This window comes from Palaemon carinicauda, chromosome 18, assembly GCF_036898095.1.
Source record: "Palaemon carinicauda isolate YSFRI2023 chromosome 18, ASM3689809v2, whole genome shotgun sequence".
In the NCBI taxonomy this organism is placed as follows: domain Eukaryota; kingdom Metazoa; phylum Arthropoda; class Malacostraca; order Decapoda; family Palaemonidae; genus Palaemon; species Palaemon carinicauda.
Genome location: NC_090742.1, coordinates 64,265,908 through 64,290,216, shown reverse-complemented (window position 1 = coordinate 64,290,216; position 24,309 = coordinate 64,265,908). Strand labels below are relative to the sequence as shown.

Sequence of the window (24,309 nt, the reverse complement as noted above, 5' to 3'; positions counted from 1 at the left end):
GTAATTTTATTAGTCTATCATCACTTGTAAAAATGTTTTTGATAAGGAAAACCAGGTCATTATTACCATACATTGTTTCGCTGTTTTTATATGAAATTATGATTTTAATTTAGCTGTGTATTGTGTTTACGAGAGACACAATGGACACTGTTATTTGAGATTTTGTTATAAATTTGATTGATTGCAGATAGATTTGGCTGTTCGAGAATCGACGAGACCGTTCTCGAGAGGTTTGAGAAAGTGACTGGACAGAAGCCCCATCACTTTCTCAGAAGAGGCATATTCTTTTCTCATCGTGATATAAATAGGTATGATTGTCATTCGAGTTTATTCATGACTATTCACTCATTCATTCAAGGAATAGGATTAAAAGCATTTTCTTTGAAATTTTGTACGCATTATTATTAGTACAGATACTGATCACTGTATTGTAGAAATACAGTTAAATAACCTTGATTGGGTGTACAAATGAAAGAGGCTCTATTAGGATCAAGCCCTTAGTATTTATTGATCTTCAGCCCTTTCTTGCATCTAAAGAAAAGCAAAGCATAGTATAAAGTTTTTCATATATGTACAATTTGGTCAAGTTCTTTTTGAACCAGTCATAAAAGGAGAAATATAAATCATTTATGTTAGACATGTAAAGGATATAGCACCATCAATGGTATAGCAGGTACACCACGTTTGCGTTAAACTCGGCAAACATTATTTGTCAGTGCTCAACTCTTCTGACTAGAATGCCATCTCGCATTTGTGCCTATTCTCTTTAATTGTGTAGAATTATTCACTTTCGAAATCATAACAATTGGTCAAAATTCATTTGAAGATTCAAAACATATTTGTTCCAACACGGAGTACTTACCTCGAACTACTTTCTTAGGAGTATCTGGGATCTCTTTGTTGCTGTCTCACAGGATTTTTTATACAGGAGAGGGGGTTCCCAGCCCCCTCGTCCCGTCCCTTTTAGTCCCCTCTTATGACACGCAGGGATAACGTTGGCGCTATTCTAATTGTTTTATGCCCCCGCGGCCACAGGTTAGGCTGGAGGAACGTAGAGAGTAGAGGTCCCCTGTTTTGTTTTGTTTCTTGTTGATGTCGGCTACCCCCCAAAATTGGGGGAAGTGCCTTTGGTATATGTATGTATCTGGGATCTCCTCCCAACCGACCAGAATTTTGTGTAGTTTACCCTACTCCCGTTTTCTATGCGGGGTAACCTCTGGCAGAGTGATATGCGCCATGAGGTGACCCGGGGTCAGAGAGCATGCTTGCTCAGGTCTCGAGCTCTCAAAACATATTTAATCTTTAAAAATTATCAGAAAATGGATTGATTTGGTAACAAAAATAGTTTCACAAGAATTGATAAAGATTGGAGTGCAATATGGCATCTTCACATGATAATTCAGCACTGGCTGACACACAACCAAAAATTGAGTTATCAGTATTAAACTGCTCAAAAATTTTGTAAACAATATTTTGGACACTATACGGTATCTCATCCAGCTGCATAACAATGCATACGGAGTGAATATCTTTTTTATCCCTTTTACCCCCAGGCTATTTGGAACTTTCCAACCCTTAACCCCGAGGGGTTATTTTTTTTCAAGCACATTTTGCATTATATTTTTTTTTAATTGCTCTAACAGCCTTAATTTTTGTCATAGAGAGGTCAGGTTGGTCTCATTCTCTTGGAAAATGCCTGAGGTTTCTCAAAAAATTATCAAAAATATGCAAAAAAAAATGTAAATAGCAGTTTTTAGCAAGGACGTACCGGTACGTCCACGGGGGTAAAGGGATGAGTTTTGTGAAATGTATCAGTACGTCCTTTGGGGGCAAAAGGGTTAAGTATAATAATTGTGAAAATCAAACCATATCATAGTAATTTTAATTAGTTATGAGTATTATAAAGGTTGAAAATTATATATCAAATGATGTTAAAGCATAACCAGGTTTGATTGTACAAGAATTTTTCTCATTTTAAATTGTAATTGATACATTAAATCATGAAAATAACTCTATTATATTGTAGGATGTTGATGAATTGCTGCTTGGAATTTCACTTTATTATATTATTGCCTTTGATTATCATTCTTAATTTACGTTGAAATTCTTAACACATCTCCAAAGAAATACAGTATGCATAAATAATAACTGTAACTGTTGCAAGACATTAGAAGTGTCAGCATTTAATCAAATTTCAGTACTGGGTACAAAAGGTTATTACTACTACTACTACTACTTTATAGGTAGTAGGTTGGCCTGTGCACCAGCTGCCCGTTGAGATACTACCGCTAGAGAGTTATGGGGTCCATTGACTGGCCAGACAGTACTACATAGGACCCTTCTTTCTGGTTACGGTTCTTTCCCTTTGCCTACACAGAAACCGAATAGTCTGGCCTATTCTTTACAGATTCTCCTCTGTCCTCATACACCTGACAACACTGAGATTGCTAAACAATTCTTCTTCACCCATGGGGTTAACTACTGTACTGTTAACTGTTCAGTGGCTACTTTCCTCTTGGTAAGGGTAGAAGAGACTCTTTAGCTATGGTAAGCAGCTCTTCTAGGAGAAGGACACTCCAAAATCAAACCATTGTTCTCTATTCTTGGGTAGTCCCATAGCCTCTGTACCATGGTCTTACACAGCTTTGGGTTAGAGTTCTCTTGCTTGAGGGTACGCTCGGGCACACTTTTCTATCTAGTTTCTCTTCCTTTTGTTTTGTTAAAGTTTTTATAGTTTAAATAGGAATATTTATTTTAATATTGTTACTATTCTTAAAATATTTTATTTTTCCTTATTTCCTTTCCTTACTGGGCTATTTTCCCTGTTGGGCCCCCTGGGCTTATAGCATCCTGCTTTTCCAACTAGGGTTGTAGCTTAGCATTTAATACTACTACTACTACTACTACTTGCTAAGCTACTACCATAGTTTGAAAAACAGGATGCTAAATGTCCATGGGCTCCATCAGAGAAGGAAATCAATAAAACTACAAGAGAAGTAATGAAAAATTCAAATAAAATGTTTTAAGAACAGTAACAACATTGAAATAAATCTTTCATATTTAAACTATAAGAAATAAAAAAACAAGAGGAAAGATAAAAAAAGATAGAATGGTGTGCCAAAATGTACCCTCAAGCAAGAGAACTAACCCAAGACAGTGGAAGACCGTGGTACAGAGACTGCCACTACTTGAAATTAGATTCACTTCAAGATAATGAAAATTTTCCTAGTAGTACCGATATTAAAAAGAAACAAAAAGAAAATATCCATTTAAGCACTAATGAAGATATGTCGTTCAGATTTCTGACAAATCATTGAATCCAAAGGGTGAGTTGAAATTAAAGATTTCCCTTTCATTGATTTGTCATCAGCAAATCTACATGCGCTGCTACATTTTCATCTTCAAGCAGTATAGTAAAAGCAAGAATTACCTTCTTATTATACATAATGCAAATACTGTCTGTTAAAAGATTAATCCATATCATGCTTCTGCAACAGTTAAATACACTATACCATATGGCAATGATTGATAGATACATAAAGTATATTAGTCATTTAATTGCAAATTTTTTGTTTCCTAGTATCTTTTATTTTATGATCGGGCTATTTTTTACTATGCTAATTTGAAAATCAGGAAATTGAAATCTAAAAGATACTGGTAGTTCATAGTGACAAATACCGTTTGTTCCAACACGAGTTTAAACCATCAGCCTTTAGGTAGGAGAGTATGTTTTCAGCATGAAACTGGACGGCTGTTGAATCATTAAATCAGTAGTTAGCGACAGGTGGGCATGAAGTTGATGACCCCTGCCCCCTTACCTTTCAAAGTCCCTCCACTCGTGTTTTCGTTTGCATCAATTATAGTACGTACCGAAGAGTGAGTCTCCTATGTAAAGAATGTAAGGTTTGTATTTTGCGTAAGAACAAATGACAAATTTGGAAGTAATTTGTATTTTTCCCAACAATACAAACCTTTACAGTAGTTCTTTACATATACTTTACCTGCCATCACCTACCCCCAGTAGTGAGCGGGGATGGGGCTGAGCTTCTCTCGGCAACCACTGGGAACAACCGGAGTGGTTTTTGATGCCTTGTTAAAGGTTTTACAGCCGTATGCTAGCTCGCGCTGATTTCTTCCCCTATGCAAAACTCTGCAGGTTTGTATTATTAGGAAAGATAGAAATTACTATCAAATTTGTCATATTTCTTTAAAAAATTATGATGCTTATCTTCATTAATTGCACTTTTGTTTTGCAGCCAAGTGGAGAGAACAATGGCAGCTTTAGTCCCCTTCTGAATATTCTTATTTCAACCTAACCAAAAGCATCACCTTTTAATACATTATGCTTGATTCCTTATTTATTCAAGATTTGACTTTATAATCCTTACAATTATCTTAATTGCAATGATAAAGTATGGTTTGTTACATGGAATAAAAATCTCATCTTAGTTTTCAATATTAAACTTACCCGATAATCATGTAGCTGTCAACTCCGTTGCCCGACAGAATTCTATGGAGGGATACGCCAGCTATCACAATACTAGAAGGGGGTGTATTTACCAGCGCCACCTGTGGCCAGGTACTCAAGTACTTCTTGTTGACACCTCCTCAATTATTCCTCTGTCGTGCTTCCGGCAAGACGTTCTGGGATACGCTTATGTTCTTGGAGTATTTTCACGACTTTGGTGAAGTATTTCTCTTTGATTTCGGCTGTCGCTTTACTGGAAAACTTCTATATTAGCTTAGTTAGCTTTTGGAATTAATTTGATTAATTTTGGTGACGAGAGAGTATGAACTCTCGTTCACCTTTCAATGGCCGACCCTTCCCTTAGACGGAAGTGTTGGTGTCTAAGAGAGTATAGACTCTCTTTCTTAATTTTGCTTAACAAAAGTTATAGATTTATTTTATATCTCTCCGCCTCTTATAGGCCTCTTCGATTAACTTCCTTTTATTATAAACTCATTAAAATTAATTTTTATATTTGTTTATATTCGACCTTCCTAATAGTAGGCGGTCTTTTACCGAAGTTAATAAACTTTGAGCCCGTCACTTCAGTTTTTTTTTTTTTTTCCTTTAACAATAATATGTTTTAACGATATATATGATTGGGCTCTTCTCTCAGGTTCTAAGTCAAGAGAGAGAGAGAGAGAGAGATAGAGACGGAGGGAGAAAGAGGATAAACGTTTCATTCAAGCCTGCCAGGCGTACGAGTAACGTCGTTATCGTTTTTTTTTTTTGCTCTTCTCCCTAGTCTCTTTAGGGGAAGAAACTAAACGTTTCTAGAGTGATCTAGTGTTTAGTCTCTTTCCAACCACTGAATTATCTTTCATTAGATTTTTCTGTTACATTGTAATTCTGTTTTCGCAATTACTAACTTTGAGAAAGGATAGAATTGCGTATTTCAGGTACAAACCACTTAAAGTTCAGTGAAATAAGTGCAAACAGAAATCAAAGTGATAAGTGATTAGTGCGTGAGGGTACTTTTGTGCGCGCCAGTTGTCCTCCCAGTCCGGGACCTCTTGCAAGCTCCCAAGCCCAGGGGAGAAGCAATGTCGAAGGGCATAAGGGTTCAGCAGGCCTTGATCGGCGCACAGAAGTATTCTCGGTGGTTGTGGGCGTGTCTTACCGAGACCGTCACTCCCACCCGCAGACGATTGAGCCCTTATTTTGCTCGTCTGCAGAAGAGATTAGGGGAGAAAATAAAGGCAGAGTAACGCTGGTCTCAGGTCTCAAGACTTCTTAAACGTTAAGTCCAGACCTATGCCAGACGTACGAAGTTAAAGTTCACAACCCGAATGCAGTCATTGGGTTAGCTCTGACTCTCCTCAGTCATCAGTTGATTACACTCCGCCTAAGAGGAGTAAGGTTCTGCCACAACAGATCTCTGCTGTTAAGGCTTTACCTCAGCAGAACTTAGTGTCTGCCGACCCCAAGTTAACTCTACTACAGTCCATGCAAGCACAGCTTTCGGACTTGATGAGTGAGTGTCGGGCTGAGAGTGTTGCTCCTCCGCCTCCGCCTACACTCCCTCCTCCTACACTCGCTCCGCCTGATCACAGTACCATCTGCCAGGCGTACGATGTTGTGGACTCTACTACAGTCCATGCAAGCACAGCTTTCGGACTTGATGAGTGAGTGTCGGGCTGAGAGTGTTGCTCCTCCGCCTCCGCCTACACTCCCTCCTCCTACACTCGCTCCGCCTGATCACAGTACCATCTGCCAGGCGTACGATGTTGTGGACTCTACTACAGTCCATGCAAGCACAGCTTTCGGACTTGATGCGTGAGTGTCGGGCTGAGAGTGTTGCACCTCCTGCACTCCCTCCACCTGTTCTCGCTGCACCTGTGCTCGCCCAGCCTGCACCTGCTCCGCCTGTGCTCGCCCAGCCTGCACCTGCTCCGCCTGGTCGCAGCACCATCTGCCAGGCGTACGATGTTGAACCACTTTCGGAGTTTGCTGTTCACAGTGTTGTTCAGCCTCAGCCTTCTTTAAGGCAACCCTTGCTTTGGGATCAGGAGAGTTACACTCTTCCTCCTCCTCCCCTTGCTGCTCCACCAGTGGTGCAACTCTCGGTTGGGGTACAACAACCTCTCCCCTCCGTGAGTCTGTCTGCTCAACCAGCGCTGCACCGAGTTCAACCCTCCATGCACTTGCGCCTCAGGAGCCTCAGCTTGCTAGAACTTTACCTTGTTCTGCGCAGCCTCAACCTTCTCATGCTCCACTCATCTCTCAGGATCAGGAACGGACTACTCCGCCTCCGTCCTCCGCTCAGCTGGTGCAATCCTTGGGTGCAACTCTTGCTAGGAGTCAACCTCCTTCACCCTTGCACCTGCCTTCTGCTCCGTCTGTTGTTCAGCCTATGCAGTCTGAACCTCAGGTTTTCCCTCAAGTTGAGGAAACCTCTGTTGTTGTTCCAGCTCGTTCTGACTCTGCTGTTCAGCATACCATGGTTTAACCCCATGCAAGCATGCATAAAGCACTCTAGCACTGGTCATGGAATTTCTGAGAAATGTTAAACGCCATGCACACGCTCTGCTTTCCTTTCAGCAGGCTCTGCTTACAGCAGGCTCTGCTTACTACATGCTCAGCATTCAGCATGCTCTGCATTCAGCATGCTCTGCATACAACATGCTCTGCATACAGCATGCTCTGCATTCAGCATGCTCTGCATACAACATGCTCTACATACAGCATGCTCTGCATACAGCATACTCTGCATACATCATGCTCTGCATACCTTACCGCATGCTTCTCAACACATCTTGGGTTGTTGCCAACTCACTAGACTGTCAAGCAGTTTCATAACGTTGCCTTCTAGTCTGCTGCTTTGCACCAGTGAACCCTCACTCAGAGAACTTAGCTTTTCTAGGATAAGGTCCCTGTAGATGAGAAAGTTCTTTTCTCCCTCCTTCTGATATTCCCTTGAGGACTCTGTCATTTGGAGGGGGCCTTTAGCTGCATAACCTCTTATGGACTTTTATTTAAGCATAACATGCTTACAGGGAAGGTAATGGTTACAGCCGCTAATCCCGTCTGTTACCACACCTGCTCCCATAGACCTTGAGCTGTGTTGCATGACATGCAGTCCAAGCTTAGTCCTTGTTAGAGGATTTTTTGTTTACGGAGTCAATGTGTCACGGGGAAGACGTTCAACAACCAACAGAAGGGACTTGTTGTGACGCAGTGGGCAACCTCAGCAACCCGTTAAGGAGTTGTCTGTACGACCCAGACAGTCTAGACAGATTCGGGTTGTCACTGTACTTCCTCGCTTGCCCATGATTGACAGTTTACAGACTGTGCAGCAGTATCATGATCTTGTGTCCGGCTCCGTCAGACGACTGGCTTTTAAGAGCTCCCTCAAGTCGTCGCTGTCTGGAGATTTTCAAATGGACTATGGATCTGACCAAGGAACTGGGCCTCCTGGTCAATTTTGAGGAGTCTCAGCTCGTTCCATCCCAGACCATTGTCTCCTTGGGTATGGATCTTCAGAGTCGAGCTTTTCGGACTTGTCCGTCGGCCCCAAGGATCTTCCAAGCCCTAGAATGCATCCAGAGCATGCTGAGAAGGAACCGATGCTTAGTCAGGCAGTGGATGAGTCTAACAGGGACACTTTCATCGCTGGCCCTGTTCATCGAGTTAGGGAGACTCCACCTCCGCCCCCTTCAGTATCATCTAGCTGCTCACTGGATAAAGGACATGACGCTAGAGACGGGCTCAGTTCCTGTTTCCGAAGAGATGAGGTCTACTCTAACGTGGTGGAAGAACAGCATTCTTCTCAAGGAAGGTCTACCATTGGCTGTTCAGACCTCCGACCACCGTCTCTTCTCGGACGCATCGGACACGGGCTGGGGTGCGACACTGGACGGACAGGAATGCTCGGGAACATGGAATCAGGAGCAAAGGATACTTCACGTCTATTGCAAGGAGTTGTTGGCAGTTCATTTGGCCTTGATAAACTTCAAGTCCCTCCAGCTTAACAAGGTGGTGGAGGTGAACTCCGACTACACCACAGCCTTGGCTTACATCTCCAAGCAGGGAGGGACTCATTCGAGGAAGTTGTTCGAGATCGCAAGGGACCTCCTCATTTGGTCAAAAGATCGAAAGCTCACGCTGGTAACGAGGCTCATTCAGGGCGATATGAATGTCATGGCAGATCGCCTCAGCCGGAAGGGTCAGGTCTTCCCCACAGAGTGGACCCTTCACAAGAATGTTTGCAGCAGACTTTGGGCCCTGTGGGGTCAGCCAACCATAGATCTATTCGCTACCTCGATGACCAAGAGGCTCCTCTTGTATTGTTCTCCGATTCCAGACCCAGCAGCAGTTCGCGTGGATGCCTTTCTGCTGGATTGGTCCCATCTCAACCTGTATGCATTCCCGCCGTTCAAGATTGTCAACAGGGTACTTCAGAAGTTCGCCTCTCACAAAGGGACACGGCTGACGTTGGTTGCTCCCCTCTGGCCCGCGAGAGAATGGTTCACTGAGGTACTGCAATGGCTGGTCGACGTTCCCAGGACTCTTCCTCCTAGAGTGGACCTTCTGCGTCAACCTCACGTAAAGAAGGTACACCCAACCTCCACGCTCTTCGTCTGACTGCCTTCAGACTATCGAAAGACTCTCAAGAGCTAGAGGCTTTTCGAAGGAGGCAGCCAGAGCAAGGACGACATCCACTCTCAGAGTCTATCAGTCTTTATGGGAAGTCTTCCGAAGCTGGTGCAAGGCCAATGCAGTTTTTCCTCAACCAGTACCAATGTAACCCAGATTGCTGACTTCCTGTTACATCTAAGGAACGTAAGCTCCCTATCAGCTCCTACGATCAAGGGTTACAGAAGTTTGTTGGCAGCGGTTTTCCGCCACAGAGGCTTGGATCTTTCCTCCAACAAAGATCTACAGGACCTCCTTAGGTCTTTTGAGACCTCAAAGGAACGTCGGTTGTCCACTCCAGGCTGGAATCTAGACGTGGTCCTAAGGTTCCTAATGTCATCAGGATTTGAACCGCTCCAATCAGCCTCTTTTAAGGACCTCACATTAAAAAACTCTTTTCCTCGTGTGCTTAGCAACAGGTAAAAGAGTAAGTGAGATCCACGCCTTCAGCAGGAACATAGGTTTCACATCTGAAACGGCTACATGTTCCTTGCAGCTCGGTTTTTTGGCTAAAAACGAGCTTCCTTCCCGTCCTTGGCCTAAGTCGTTCGAGATCCCAAGCCTGTCCAACATGGTGGGGAACGAACTGGAGAGAGTACTTTGCCCAGTTAGAGCTCTTAAGTACTATCTAAGAAGGTCAAAACCATTACGAGGACAATCAGAAGCCTTATGGTGTGCTATCAAGAAGCCTTCTCTACCAATGTCTAAGAACTCAGTTTCTTACTACATCAGGCTTCTGATTAGAGAAGCAAATTCTCATCTGAAGGAAGAAGACCTTGCTTTGCTGAAGGTAAGGACACATGAAGTGAGAGCTGTGGCTACTTCAGTGGCCTTCAAACAGAACCGTTCTCTGCAGAGTGTTATGGATGCAACCTATTGGAGAAACAAGTCAGTGTTCGCATCATTCTATCTCAAAGATGTCCAGTCTCTTTACGAGTACTGCTACACCCTGGGTCTATTCGTAGCAACGAATGCAGTAGTAGGCGAGGGCTCAGCCACTACATTCCCATAATCCCATAACTTTTTAACCTTTCTCTTGAATACTTTTTATGGGTTGTACGGTCGGCTAAGAAGCCTTCCACATCCTTGTTGATTTGGCGGGTGGTCAATTCTTTCTTGAGAAGCGCCAAGGTTAAAGGTTGTGATGAGGTCCTTTAGTATGGGTTGCAGCCCTGTATACTTTAGCACCTTTGAGTTGATTCAGCCTCCCAAGAGGAACGCTGCGCTCAGTAAGGAAGACGATCTTATTAAAGGCAGAGTAACGGTTCAAGTCGACTTCCTTACCAGGTACTTATTATTTCATTGTTATTGTGGATAACTGATTATATGAAATATGGGATACTTAGCTATCCTTTAATCTTGTACACTGGTTTTCACCCACCCCCCTGGGTGTGAATCAGCTACATGATTATCGGGTAAGTTTAATATTGAAAAATGTTATTTTTATTAATAAAATAAATTTTTGAATATACTTACCCGATAATCATGATTTAATCGACCCTCCCTTCCTCCCCATAGAGAACCAGTGGACCGAGGAATAATTGAGGAGGTGTCAACAAGAAGTACTTGAGTACCTGGCCACAGGTGGCGCTGGTAAATACACCCCCTTCTAGTATTGTGATAGCTGGCGTATCCCTCCATAGAATTCTGTCGGGCAACGGAGTTGACAGCTACATGATTATCGGGTAAGTATATTCAAAAATTTATTTTATTAATAAAAATAACATTTTTCTTTTCTTCATTCAGAATATTGAACCTCGTTGAAGCTGGTAAAAAATTCTTTTTGTACACTGGTCGAGGCCCATCATCAGAGTCTATGCACGTTGGTCATCTCATCCCCTTCATTATGACAAAGTAAGTACTTTAATTCTATGGTCTTATCAGCTTTTAGCTGCAGATAAGCATTTTACAGTGGTTTACAGTAAACTGCATTTGTACAAAGTAAATTCAGTAGGATGAAATATTTACTGTGGATAATATATTATTCAGTATTTCATAACAATGCTTGTTACTCTGTATTGTTAGGTAACCTTGATGTCATAATATGCTAAAGATTTACGTTTATCGACTCAGGTGGTTGCAAGATGTCTTTGATGTTCCTCTCATCATCCAGCTCACAGATGATGAGAAGTATCTGTGGAAAGACTTGAAGTTGGAACAGTGCAACAAACTTGCTTATGAAAATACAAAGGATATTATTGCTGTTGGATTTGATAAGGACAAAACTTTTGTCTTCTCGGATGTTGACTTCATCGGTGGAGAGTTTTACAAGTAAGAGTACTACAACTTTTTTTTTACTTGAGATATGTAGCTTCAAGTTCATCTTTGCTAAGAATGAAGAGTTGTTAACTATTCACCTTTTGTATTGCTTTCTGAATCAGTATTGCCTTATCACCTCCACCAAGGTTATGTGATATATTACATGTGTTTACCGGAAAAGATTAGACCCTCATACTGAGAGAATGCCTTAATGAAGTCACTGATCTTCAACACAGAATATTGTTCCTGTGTTGAAACCTGGTGATGGGAAACAAAATGAGATTATGAACAGTAAGATGCCATTTTTTCTTGAAAGAAAGGCATTTAATCAGATGGTACTAACAGTTTTAACTTTTGCATCAGAAACTTATTATTATTACTTGCCAAGCTACAACCCTAATTGGAAAAGCAGGATGCTATAAGCCCAAGGGCCCCAACAGGGAAAATAGCCCAGTAAGGAAAGGAAACAAGGAAAAATAGAATTTTCAATATCAAACTTACCCGATGATCATATAGCTGCATCCCTGCTGCCCGACAAAAAAAATCTACGGGCGGAATACGCCAGCGATCGCTATACAGGTGGGGGTGTACATCAACAGCGCCATCTGTCAAGTAGGTACTCAAGTACTCGATGTCAACATAGAACCAATTTTCCCTCTGTCGTGCCACAGGCAAGACCTACTAAATACGCCGTCCCTAACTGGATTTGTTTTCACAACGAATTGGTGAAGTACACTATTCCAGTTTTGAGCTTTCGCTATGCAGGGGTTTTATCTTCATTTCAAAACTTGAACTCGTTTTGGATAGATTTAATTATGGCCGACCCTTCCCTTAGACGGAAGTGTTGGTGACGAAGAGAGTATGGACTCTCATTCACTTTTAAATGGCCGACCCTTCCCTTAGACGGAAGTGTGTTTAGGTTTTTGGTAATTTTGCTTAACAAGTTATAGATCTATTTATTTTATATCTCTCCGCCTTTATAGGCCTCTTCGATTAACTTTCCATTTATTATAAACTTATAAAAATTAATTTTTATGTTTGTTTATATGCGACCTTTCCTAATAGTAGGCGGTCCTTTCTTGGAACCGAAGTTAATTAACATTGAGCCCGTCATTTCGTATTTACCTTTTAAGAATTTATACTTTTTTAATTTTAATGTTTTTGAAAGAATTTCTTTGATAAGTCTCGTACTGTTTTCAAAGATGAACTAACGTTTAGTTTAGTCTCCGCAGTTGTTGACGTTCAGAACGTTCAACATGCGCTCTATCGTTACGATAGAGAGAGAGTATTTCACGGTTTCACGTTGCAGTAAGAGTAAACCGATTCTAGCGTTTCGTTCATTCTTTCTTAGCTTAAATGGTTTAAATTCTAATAAAGGAACTTTTTATTTGGGAAACCTTTCAGTTTTTTCCTTTAGCAAATAATATGTTTTAACGATATATAATTGGGCTCTTCTCTCAGGTTCTAAGTCGAGAGAGAAGAGAGAGAGAGATAGAGACGGAGGGAGAGAGAGGAGAATAAACGTTTCGTTCAAGCGGGTAACGTTGTTCTCGTTTTTTACTCTTCTCCCTAGTCGCTGTAGGGGAAGAAGGTAAAACGTTTCTAGAGTTTTATTCTTGTTCCCAGGCTTTATGCGGTGAGAGATTTTAAACGTAGTTTATTTGATCTAGTGTTTAGTCTCTTTTCCAGCCACTGAATTCTTTATCTTTAATTATGTTTTTCTGTTGCATTGTAAACTGTTTTCGCAATTACTACCTTTTAATGAAGGATAGGATTGCGTGTTTCAGATAGAAATCAGTTAAAGTTTCGATTTCAGTGAAATAAGTGCTAACAGAAAATCAAAAGTGATAAAGTGATATGCGCAAAGTGTTACAGTGTTGCGTTCGAGGGTTCGTCTGTTCGTGCCAGTTGTTCACCTAGTCCGATACCTCTTACAAGCTCCCAAGCCCAGGGGAGAAGTAATGTCGAAGGACTTATGGGTTCCACAGGCCTTGATCGACGAACAGACGTTTCCCTCGGTGGTTTCGGGTGTATCTACACACGTTGCCGACGTGATCGCCCCACCCACACAAAGACGAGAGAGCCCATTTATTCCTCGTCTGCGGAAGAGGTTTCTCGCAGAAACCATGGACCAAATCTTGCAGCTTTTTAGTGCAAGTCGGTCCCTTCCGCGCAAGTCCAACGGCCTAGGTGTAGCCACTGGGTCAGTTCGGACTCGCTGCAGTCATCCGACGACTGCACACCTCCCAAGAGAGGCAAGGTGGTACCGCAACAGGCAGTAACTCCGTCTGTTGCCGCACCAGCTGTTTTAGACCCTCAGTCACAACGGACAGTAGCTCCGTTTGTTGCCGTCTTTTATAGACCCTAGTGGTCCATGCTGCAGACTATGCAGTCTCAGCTTGCTTCCTTCATGCAGGAGTATCGTGCTGAGAAGGTTGACACTGCACCTGTTAACCTACAACCTGCCACGGTTGTGCGCTCAGCAGATACTGCGGCTGCCTGCTCCCACACTCCACCTGTGAGAGCTCCACCACCGATGCGCAGTCGACCCTGCCAGACGCATGTTCATGCTGCACCCTCCGTTGACATGCGTGAGCTACCGCATCAGCAGTGGGAAGGTGCTGTAAAGCTGCCGTGTTTTGACGCAATGCGGCATGCTCCGCAACCCACGGCAGTCCCTCCCACGCACCAGCACTCCGCTTTTGTTGTTGCCAGCTCCCACACTCCGACTGCGGAGAAGGTTGACGATGCACCCGTTGGCCTACAGCCTGCCACGGTTGTGCGCCCAGCATGGCTGCCTGCTCCCACACTCTTGTTGTGAGAGCTCCTCCACCCATGCGCAGTCGACCCTGCCAGACGCATGCTGACTCCCACAGACACACGGAGCACTCCATTGCCGTGTGTGAGCTACCACAAGCTGCCGTGTTTTGACACGGTGTGTCAGCCTCCGCAACCCACTGTGGTTACCGCCACTCGCCCGCAGCAGACTAGTCAGTCAGGAGTTGAGGCTTCCCCACACAGCTTTGGTTGTTGCCAGCTCACAGACTGTCAAGCAGTTACATGACGTTGCCTTCTGGTCTGCTACTATGCACCAGTGCTGTATGTCCTTACGCTCCTGTTGTGGTTGACAGTTCACAGACTGTCAAGCATTTACATAACGTTGCCTTCTGGTCTGCTGCTTATGCACCAGTGAAACCCTCACTGAGATAACCTAGCTTTTCTCGGACATGGTTCCTGTAGATGAGAAAGTGCTGTTCTCCCTCCTTCTGATATTCCCTTGAGGACTCTGTCATTTGGAGAGGAGCCTTAAGCTGCTTAGCCTCCTATGGACTTTAATTAAAGCATAACATGCTTCCAGGGATGGTAAATGGTTCCGCTTCAGTCGCTAATCCCGTCTGTTGCCACACCTGCTCCCATAGACCCTAATGGGCTTTGTTGCAAGACATGCAGTCCAAGCTTAGTCCTTGTTAGAGGATTTTTTACGGAGAAGAACCTTCTAGCCAACAACCTTCCTACCGGTTGGTTGTACGCCCTGTTGACGCTGAGGTATCCTACTCACGTCCGCCAGTTGAGATGGTTCCTCCACCGGTGCGACCCAGTGTGGGTTGCCAGTCGCACGTTGACGTTAAGCAACTCTCGGAGGTGGTTGTGGACGTTCAGTGTGTCACTAGGAAGACGTTCAACAACCAGCAGAGGTGACTTGTTGTGACGCAGTGCGGCAACCTCAGCAACCCGGTAGGGGGTTGTCTGCACAACCCAGACAGTCTAGACAGTTTCGGGTTGTCGCTGTACTTCCTCGCGTCCCCATGGTTGACAGTTCACAGACTGTGCAGCAGTACCATGATCTTGTGTCCGGCTCCGTCACGCATCCACCAGTGCGACCGAATTCAGCGAGTCAGACGTTGCCCACTCCGTTGCCGTTTCCTCATCAGTTTCGGATGAGGAACCCTCTGATGGGGACATGGCTGAACAAGACGATCATCCCCCAGCCATGCTATCCATCCAGAAGATGCTGAAGAAGGAACACGGCCCTGTCAGGCTGTGGATGAGTCTGGTTAGGACACTGTCATCCGTGGTTCAATTGGTGTCTCTTGGAAGACTACACCTCCGTCCTCTTCGGTATCATCTAGCTCTTCACTGGAAAAGGACAAGACGCTAGAAGCGGTCTCGATCCCGGTTTCCGGAAAGATAGTCTGGTCTGACTTGATGAAAGGACTTTATCAACCTTTGAAAGGGTCTTCCCCTGACTGTTCAGACTCCCAACTACGTTCTCTTCTCAGACGCATCGGACGTAGGCTGGGGTGCGTCCTTAGGCGGTAGGGAATGCTCGGGATTATGAAACTCGAGTCAAAGGACAATGCATTTCAACTGCAAGAAGCTTCTGGCAGTACGTCTGACCTGGAAAAGCTTCAGGTCTCTCCTTCAAGGCAAAGTGGTGGAGGTGAACACGGTCAACTCCGTGCTTTGATGTACATCTCCTAGCAGGGAGGGACCTACTCTCTGACATGGTACGAGTTCGCAAGTGACCTCCTCTCCTGTTCAACAGGTCTAGACTTTTCACTAGTAACGAGTTTCATCCAAGGCAACTTGAATGTCTTAGCAGATTGTCTCAGTAGGAAGGGACAATAATTCCAACACATTGGACCCTCCACAAGGATGTATGCAAGAGACTTTGGGTCACCTGGGGCCAGCCAACCATAGATCTCTTCGCAATCTCGATGTCCAAGAGGCTCTTAATACTTTGCTCACCTATTCCGGACCCAGCAGTAGTTCTTATAGATGCCTTTCTACTAGATTGGTCTCATCTAGATCTATATGCATTCCCTCCGTTCTAGATTGTCAACAAGGTACTGCAGAAGTTCGCCTCTCACGAAGGGACAAAGTTGACTCTAGTTGCTTCCCTCTGGCCCGCGAGAGAATAACTTACCGAGGTACTTCGATGGCTAGTAGACGTTCCCAGAACACTTCCCCTAAGGGTGGACCTGCTACGTCTGCCACGCGTAAAGAAGGTACTCCAAGGCCTCCACGCTCTTCGTCTGACTGCCTTCAGAATATCGAAAGACTCTCGAGAACTAGAGGTTTTTCGAAGGAGGCAACCAGAGCGATTGCTAGAGCAAGGAGAACATCCACCCTTAGAGTCTACCAATCGAAGTGGGAAATCTTCCGAAACTGGTGCAAGTCAGTATCCATATCCTCGACCAGTACCTCTGTAACTCAAATAGCTGACTTCCTCTTATATCTGAGGAAAGAGCGATCTCTTTCAGCTCCCACTATCAAGGGTTACAGAAGCATGTTGGCATCAGTCTTCCGTCACAGAGGCTTAGATCTTTCCAACAATAAAGATCTACAGGACCTCCTTAAGTCTTTTGAGACCACGAAGGAGCGTCGTTTGGTTACACCTGGTTGGAATTTAGACGTGGTTCTAAGATTCCTTATGTCAGACAGGTTTGAACCACTTCAATCAGCCTCCCTGAAAGATCTCACCTTTAAGACTCTTTGCCTGATATGCTTAACCACAGCTAAAAGAGTCAGTGAGATTCATGCCTTCAGCAAGAACATCGGATTCTCATCCGAAACGGCTACATGTTCTACATCTTGGTTTTCTAGCCAAACACGAGCTGCCTTCTCGGCCTTGACCAATATCGTTCGATATTCCAAACTTATCGTATGGTTGGAAATGAACTAGAAAGAGTATTATGTCCTGTAAGAGCTCTTAAGTTCTATTTTAAAACCTTTACGAGGCCCGTCTGAAGCTTTATGGTGTTCAGTTAAGAATCCATCTTTGCCTATGTCAGAGAATTCTTTTTCCTATTTTATCAGACTGTTAATACGAGAAGCTCATTCCCTTCTGAATGAGGAAGACCAAGCTTGGCTGAAGGTAAGGACACACGAAGTTAGAGCTGTCACAACTTCCGTGGCCTTTAAACTAATAGATCTCTGCAAAATATATTCGACGCAACCTATTGGAAAAGCAAATCAGTGGTCGCGTCTTTTATCTTAAGAATGTCCAGTCTCTTTACGAGAACTGCTACACTCTGGGACCATTCGTAGCAACGAGTGCAGTAGTGGTGGGGGCTCCACCACTACAATTCCCTAATTCCAGAACCTTTTTAATCTTTCTCTTGAAATATTTTTGGGTTGTCCGGAAGGCTAAGAAGCCTTTCGCATCCTACTTGATTTGGCGGGTGGTCAAAATCATTTCTTGAGAAGCGCCTAGATTAGAGGTTTTGATGAGGACCTTTAGTATGGGTTGCAACCCTTCATACTTCAGCTCCTAGGAGTCGCTCAGCATCCTTTGAGGATCGCGAGGCTCAGTAAGGAAGACGTACTTAAAAAGGCAGAGTAATTGTTCAAGTCGTCTTCCTTACCAGGTACTTATTTATTTTATGCTTGTTATTTTGAATAACTGCTAAAATGAAATACGGAATACTTAGCTCATAATGTCAACTTGTAATGCTGGTCTCTACCCACCCCCCTGGGTGTGAATCAGCTATATGATCATCGGGTAAGTTTGATATTGAAAAATGTTATTTTCCTTAGTAAAATAAATTTTTGAATATACTTACCCGATGATCATAAATTAAAGGACCCACCCTTCCTCCCCAATAGAGAACCAGTGGGACAGAGGAGAAAATTGGTTCTATGTTGACATCGAGTACTTGAGTACCTACTTGACAGATGGCGCTGTTGATGTACACCCCCACCTGTATAGCGATCGCTGGCGTATTCCGCCCGTAGATTTTTTCTGTCGGGCAGCAGGGATGCAGCTATATGATCATCGGGTAAGTATATTCAAAAATTTATTTTACTAAGGAAAATAACATTTTTTTAAGAACAGTAATAACATTAAAATAAATATTTCCTATACAAACTATAAAAACTTTAACTAAACAAAAAGCAGAGAAATTAGATAGAATAGTGTGTCCGAGTGTACCCTCAAGCAAGAGAATTCTAACCCAAGACAGTGGAAGACCATGGTACAGAGGCTATGGCACTACCCAAGACTAGAAAACAATGGTTTGATTTTGGAGTGTCCTTCTCCTAGAAGAGCTGCTTACCATAGTTAGAGAGTCTCTTCTACCCTTACCAAGAGGAAAGTAGCCACTGAACAATTATAGTACAGTAGTTGACCCTTGGGCGAATAAGAATTGTTTGGTAATCTCAGTGTTGTTAGGTGTATAAGGACAGGAGAATCTGTAAAGAATATGCCAGACTATTCGGTGTATGTGTAGGCAACGAAAAAATAAGCTGTAACCAGAGAGGGGGATCCAATGCATTACTGTCTGGCCAGTCAAACGATCCAATAACTCTCTAGTGGTAGTATCTCAACGGGCGGTTGGTGCCCTGGCCAACCTACTACCTACTAAAGCCTTAGAACTTAAGCTATGGAAAGAATAATGATTGGAATACAGTAACACTAAGAGACAGAAAAAGGGCGACACTGATACGAGAACAAGCTAAATTAGCGGATATCTATCAATGTGTGAGAAAAAGAAATGGACATGGACAGGATACATAATGAGAATGATATAATAGATGGACATTAAGAACAACAGAATGGGTTCCTAGAGATTGCAAAATAAGCGGGGCAAGGAAGAGAAGACGATGGATTGACAAACTAAGAAACTTTGCGAGTGTAGACTGGCATAGAAAGACTATAAACAGACAGGAGTGAAAGGTTATGCCTGATGCCTTTGTCCTACAGTGTACTAGTAATGACTGATGATGACAGTATACAAACCCAAGTCCTTCAAGTTATTATTCCAGCCTCAATCACCCCTTAAGTTCAAAGTTGAGGTCAAATAGGCTGCTCATTGGACTTTATGGTGTGAGGGACTTACCCACCACCCACCAGTAACTACCACCACCTCATTATAAATTCTAAAAGCAGAATTCTAGAAATCATACTCTTTTAACCCTTTTACCCCCGGGGTATTTGGAAATTTCCAACCCTTAACCCCCAAGGGGTTATTTTTTTCCCAGCACATTTTGCAGTATATTTTTTTTAAATTGCTCTAACAGCCTTAATTTTTGTCATAGAGAGGTCAGGTCGGTCTCATTCTCTTGGAAAATGCCTGAATTTTCTCAAAAAATTATCAAAAATCTGAAAAAAAAAATTTTATAGCATTTTTTTGCAAGGACGTACCGGTACGTCCATGGGGGTAAAGGGATGGCTTTTGTAAAACGCACCAGTACGTCCTTTGGGGGTAAAAGGGTTAAGGTAGAAAATAATTCCTGTACAAGCATGGCCATAAACCATGGATCAGATGCAAGTTTACTGTCATCTTTTATAGAGCCAACCATCCTATAGTATTTTTAATTTATTGATTCTTTTTATGTTGACAGGAATGTGTTGAAAGTTCAGAAGCATGTAACCTTTAATCAGGTTAAAGGAATATTTGGATTTGATGAGTCATCAAATATTGGCAAGATCATGTTCCCTGCCATTCAAGCTGCTCCAAGTTTCTCATCAAGTTTTCCATTCATATTTGGCGGTAAAAAGGACATTCCCTGTTTGATTCCATGCGCCATTGATCAGGTATTATTTTTAGTGCTGTTTAGTTGGTAGAATATCATGTATCCAGTATATTATATTGTATATTATGTACCCAGTAGAGAAAGATAATTTAGTTTTAAGGAGAAATAATTTTTTGATTAACCCTTTTACCCCCAGGCTATTTGGAAATTTCCAACCCTTAACCCCCAGGGGGTTATTTTTTTCCCAGCACATTTTGCAGTATTTTTTTTTTTAAATTGCTCTAACAGGCTTAATTTTTGTCATAGAGAGGTCAGGTTGGTCTCATTCTCTTGAAAAATGCCTGAATTTTCTAAAAAAAAAATTATCAAAAATATGAAAAAAAAAAAATTTATAGCATTTTTTTGCAAGGACGTACCGGTACGTCCATGGGGGTAAAGGGATGGCTTTTGTGAAACGTACCAGTACGTCCTTTGGGGATAAAAGGGTTAATAGCCAATGGCAAAAGAGGTAGGTTCAGTACTATAGATGTGTCTTGACAATTTAATTCCAAGTCAGTATTTTTTACTTGATTTAGGTGTTTATTTTAGATCTTTAAGTAGAAGAAGGCCGCTAGAGTTATTGGGTCCTTTGATTGCACAGACAGTACTACATTGGATCCCTCTATCTGGTTACGGCTCATTTCATCTTTGCTTACAAATACACAGAATAGTCTGGCCTATTCTTTACACATTCTCTTTCTTCATGCACCTGACAACACTGAAATTGCCAAAACAGTTCTTTTTCTTTCAAGGGGTTAACTTCTGCACTGTAATTGTTCAGTGGGTACTTTCCTCTAAGGGTAGAAGAAAGACTTTAGCTATGTTAAGCAGCTCTTGTAGGAGAAGGACACTACAAAATTAAACCATTGTTCTCTAGTCTTGGATAGTACCATAGCCTCTGTACCATGGTTTTCTACTCTCTTGGGTTAGAGATCTCTTGCTTAAGGGTACACTCAGGCACACTATTCTATCTTTTTTCTCTTCCTCTTGTTGTTTTAAAGTTTTTATTCTCTTATTTTCAGTTTTTATTGTTTATGTATGAAAGATTTATTTTAATGTTATTATTGGTCTTAAACTTCTCTTGTAGTTTTTTCTTATTTCCTTATTTACATGTTACAAGATGAACTTTTTATCTGGACTAAAAATGTGTTGCTTAGTGCCATTTGAATATTAATTGAACAATTATAAATAATCTGTTGTTAACGAGTGCCTAACCTATATAATGGAATTTGGGTCTTATGCCCTGGTGCCAGAGCTGGGGATTCCATTGAGCATTAAGGGAAAACCCTTAGTGTCACTGGAGTTTGAAAAAAATGTAAGAAAAAAAAAAATGGGAATGGATGTAAGTGGGTGTAACCGAGTCACGTTGGGGGCTGCGAAAAACGCTATTGTACCTACAGTGAACTGGTGAGGCTACCTACTCTGAGAGAAACATTATGTTGATGCCATCTTCAGTAATCCTTTTTAAATGTCATCTATTTCTTCATCATATTTAGGAATTTATTTATTCAGTTACTGATGCAATTTGATTTTTTCTAAATGTAAAAATAGTTTAAACCTCATTAATTCCATTCCACTATCTTCGACACAGGATCCATATTTCCGCATGACTCGAGATGTAGCGCCAAGATTGGGCTTCCAGAAACCAGCTTTGCTACACTCCACATTCTTCCCAGCGCTGCAGGGAGCTTGCAGTAAGATGAGTGCCTCTGATGAAAATTCATCTATATTCCTGACAGATACAGCAAATCAAGTTAAGAAGAAGGTGCATATCTAATAATGGTTTGTTATATAATTGTAGGATCAAATGGTTGTATGAAGATTATTCTTTAGAGACATTTTGGAATTAACATTAAGCCTTCTAAATTGCAAAAAAATAGTATTTCAAGTCGAGTACAGTGCATTCTATAAGGTTACTTGTGATTTTCTTTCAGATCAACAAATATGCTTTCTCTGGTGGTCGCGATACTCTTGAAGAACACAGAGAAAAGGGAGGAGATTGTGAAGTTGATGTCTCCTTCATGTACTTGCAGTTCTTCCTTGAAGATGACGAAAAGCTAGAAAGTATACGAAAGCAGTATTCCTCAGGAGACATGCTAACAGGAGAATTAAAAGCAGAGTTGATTAAGGTAATCTACTGGCTAATATAGGTGTTTTTTTTTCAAGTTACAGTGGTTTATGGTCTCCAAAGATTTTCATGTGAAAAAATAGGGCAGGGAATCCAATACATGATTACCAAAGAAATATTGTCTCCCCTGCTCTAAGCCCTGTTTATTAACGTGCAAAGCACAGACTCTTGAAAGAGGAGACCTACAAGTTCAGGCTCATTTGAACTTGCCACATCACCTTAGTAGCTGAAAGTTGTCTGCTATGAGTGACTTCATACATGACTTCCTAGAAAGGAACCATCCTCTCAGTCATGGATGGTGTACCTTTATCACAATAAACCCTCAACCTCCATTCATAACCATCAGCTTGGTAAAACATGAGGTTATGTGATATTGGGTCTAGGATGGTCCATCGCTCCTTACTTTAGTGAATATCTTAGATAAGTGGGTATTTGTGTTGTGAGCCTATCTCCCTTAGTTTGGTAGTCATTATAGGAAAAGTTTGGGAGATTTCCTAGTCATTTCTGAAGTGAGTTTATTATGACTTTTATTTTCATTTAAAACACTTAACCCAGTTAACCCTAAATGGCATCATAAATGTTGGCTGATGTAGTGTGATTGTTCTCTTAATTGGATCAGGGCTTGTAACCCTGAAAATTGTTCCAATTTTTTTGGAGGGATCAATTCTGCTCTGAATTCGTAGTCTGAGGCATAACACCTAACAGTCAAGGCTATATTCCTCCTTTCTATATGGGTGAAAGATTTTCTAAGATCGCAGGACCTGCTGAGTATTTACGCAGCAAGGAACTCATTAGTCCTGATATTCCAATTTTAGCAGTTAGAAGTTTCAGAAATTGAGACCTAGTGGACCAGGCCCTAATTCATGTTGTTGACTTTGGATCTGAGATTGACGTAGACTCCTGAAGAGGAAACCTTACTAATGGGTACCTTGGAGAAGCCCTTGGGTTGCTTGAAGAAGTATTCCTCTTGGAACATCTGGATGAGCGCATCACTGCCTAGGTTGGATTGAGGTCAGGGTCCTACTAAGCAGGTTACCGTTCCGCCTGGATTTGGTACCCTTGCGTCCTTCATGGACTCCTCACTGACACCTGGAATAGTAGAAGCATCATCTGCTCCCTTTATGGTTAGCCCACTCAAGGGCTGTTTACCTGCCTTCTGCCTCCTTCCCGCTTCACCCTGTGGATTTAGCTGTGGCTGGACTATCAGGTTACTAACTTCCAAGGAAGACTCGTATGAGAGCTCTTCCTTTTGGTTCTTTGTCTTTAGTCGTTGCTAGGCTTCGGGTTACCAGCTAATAGGGGTGCTCTCTCTTGGAGAATAATGGCTACTATTTTTTGTATTGACCAATTTTTTCATTCAAACATGAAAAGATTGTAAATTTAAAACTGACAGTCACCTTTAAAACTAACATACATATTCTATTTTATAGAATATTTCCAATTTACAACTTTTAATGTATAAATTTGTTTTCAAAAGAATTTTGAATGAAAGAAATCAGTTGAGGGAAAATTTTTTTACATATCGGTCATATATAATTATGGTATGTTACCTAGTAGTAAAAATTTTTTATCTTTGTATTTTTTCTTTACAGATCCTACAGAAAATGATAGGAGACCATCAAGAACGGCGAAAGGCAGTAACGGCAGATGATGTGAAGTATTTCATGACTCCAAGGGCGTTGAATTTCGTTGTAAAGCCATGAAATTACAGTACATGTATATGGTTCCTAGTGCTTTCATTTTTCTGGTCCTTCATATTTTTCTTCAATAGCTGTATTATAAAAGTTCTAGTATAGTTAACCAATATTTGAAAAGGTTTTATTTTATAAATTCTCAATCAAATATTTTCAAATCCTTATAAAATTATTCCCTGTGATATTTTACTATAACAAGCTTGGAAAGCTTTTTTCTTCAATTTGGATTTATAATTATAAGCTAAGCTACAACTTTAGTTGGAAAAGCAGGATGCCATAAGCCCAGGCTCCAACAGGGAAAATAGCCCAGTAAGGAAAGGAAATAAAGATATAAACTACTGTACAAAAGTTTAAGAACAATAACAATATTGAAATAAAACTTTCATATAGAAACATCAAAATAACAAGAGGAAGAGAAACTAGATAGCATACTGTGCCCAAGTGCACCCTCAAGCAAAAGAACTCTACCCCAAGACAGTGGAAGACAATGACACAGGCTATGGAGCTACCCAAAACTAGAGAACAAGATTTTGGAGTGTCCTAGAAGAGTTGCTTCCTATAGCTAAAAA

The 24,309-nt window shown here is 41.9% G+C and overlaps 1 protein-coding gene across 3 annotated transcripts in view; it reads left to right on the top strand.

Annotated features, from left to right (window-relative positions):
* Nucleotides 1-23,772, top strand: part of TrpRS (Tryptophanyl-tRNA synthetase) — a 37,159-nt gene extending 13,387 nt beyond the window's left edge. For all 3 annotated transcript variants that reach the window (XM_068392464.1, XM_068392466.1, XM_068392465.1), the window contains 7 exons: nucleotides 188-308; nucleotides 10,889-10,996; nucleotides 11,216-11,413; nucleotides 19,748-19,940; nucleotides 21,510-21,683; nucleotides 21,853-22,047; nucleotides 23,639-23,772. In XM_068392464.1, coding sequence (XP_068248565.1) covers nucleotides 188-308; nucleotides 10,889-10,996; nucleotides 11,216-11,413; nucleotides 19,748-19,940; nucleotides 21,510-21,683; nucleotides 21,853-22,047; nucleotides 23,639-23,749 — 1,100 coding nt within the window. In that variant the 3' untranslated portion in view covers nucleotides 23,750-23,772. The remainder of the gene's footprint in view (nucleotides 1-187; nucleotides 309-10,888; nucleotides 10,997-11,215; nucleotides 11,414-19,747; nucleotides 19,941-21,509; nucleotides 21,684-21,852; nucleotides 22,048-23,638) is intronic.
* The last annotated feature ends 537 nt before the right edge of the window (nucleotides 23,773-24,309 follow it).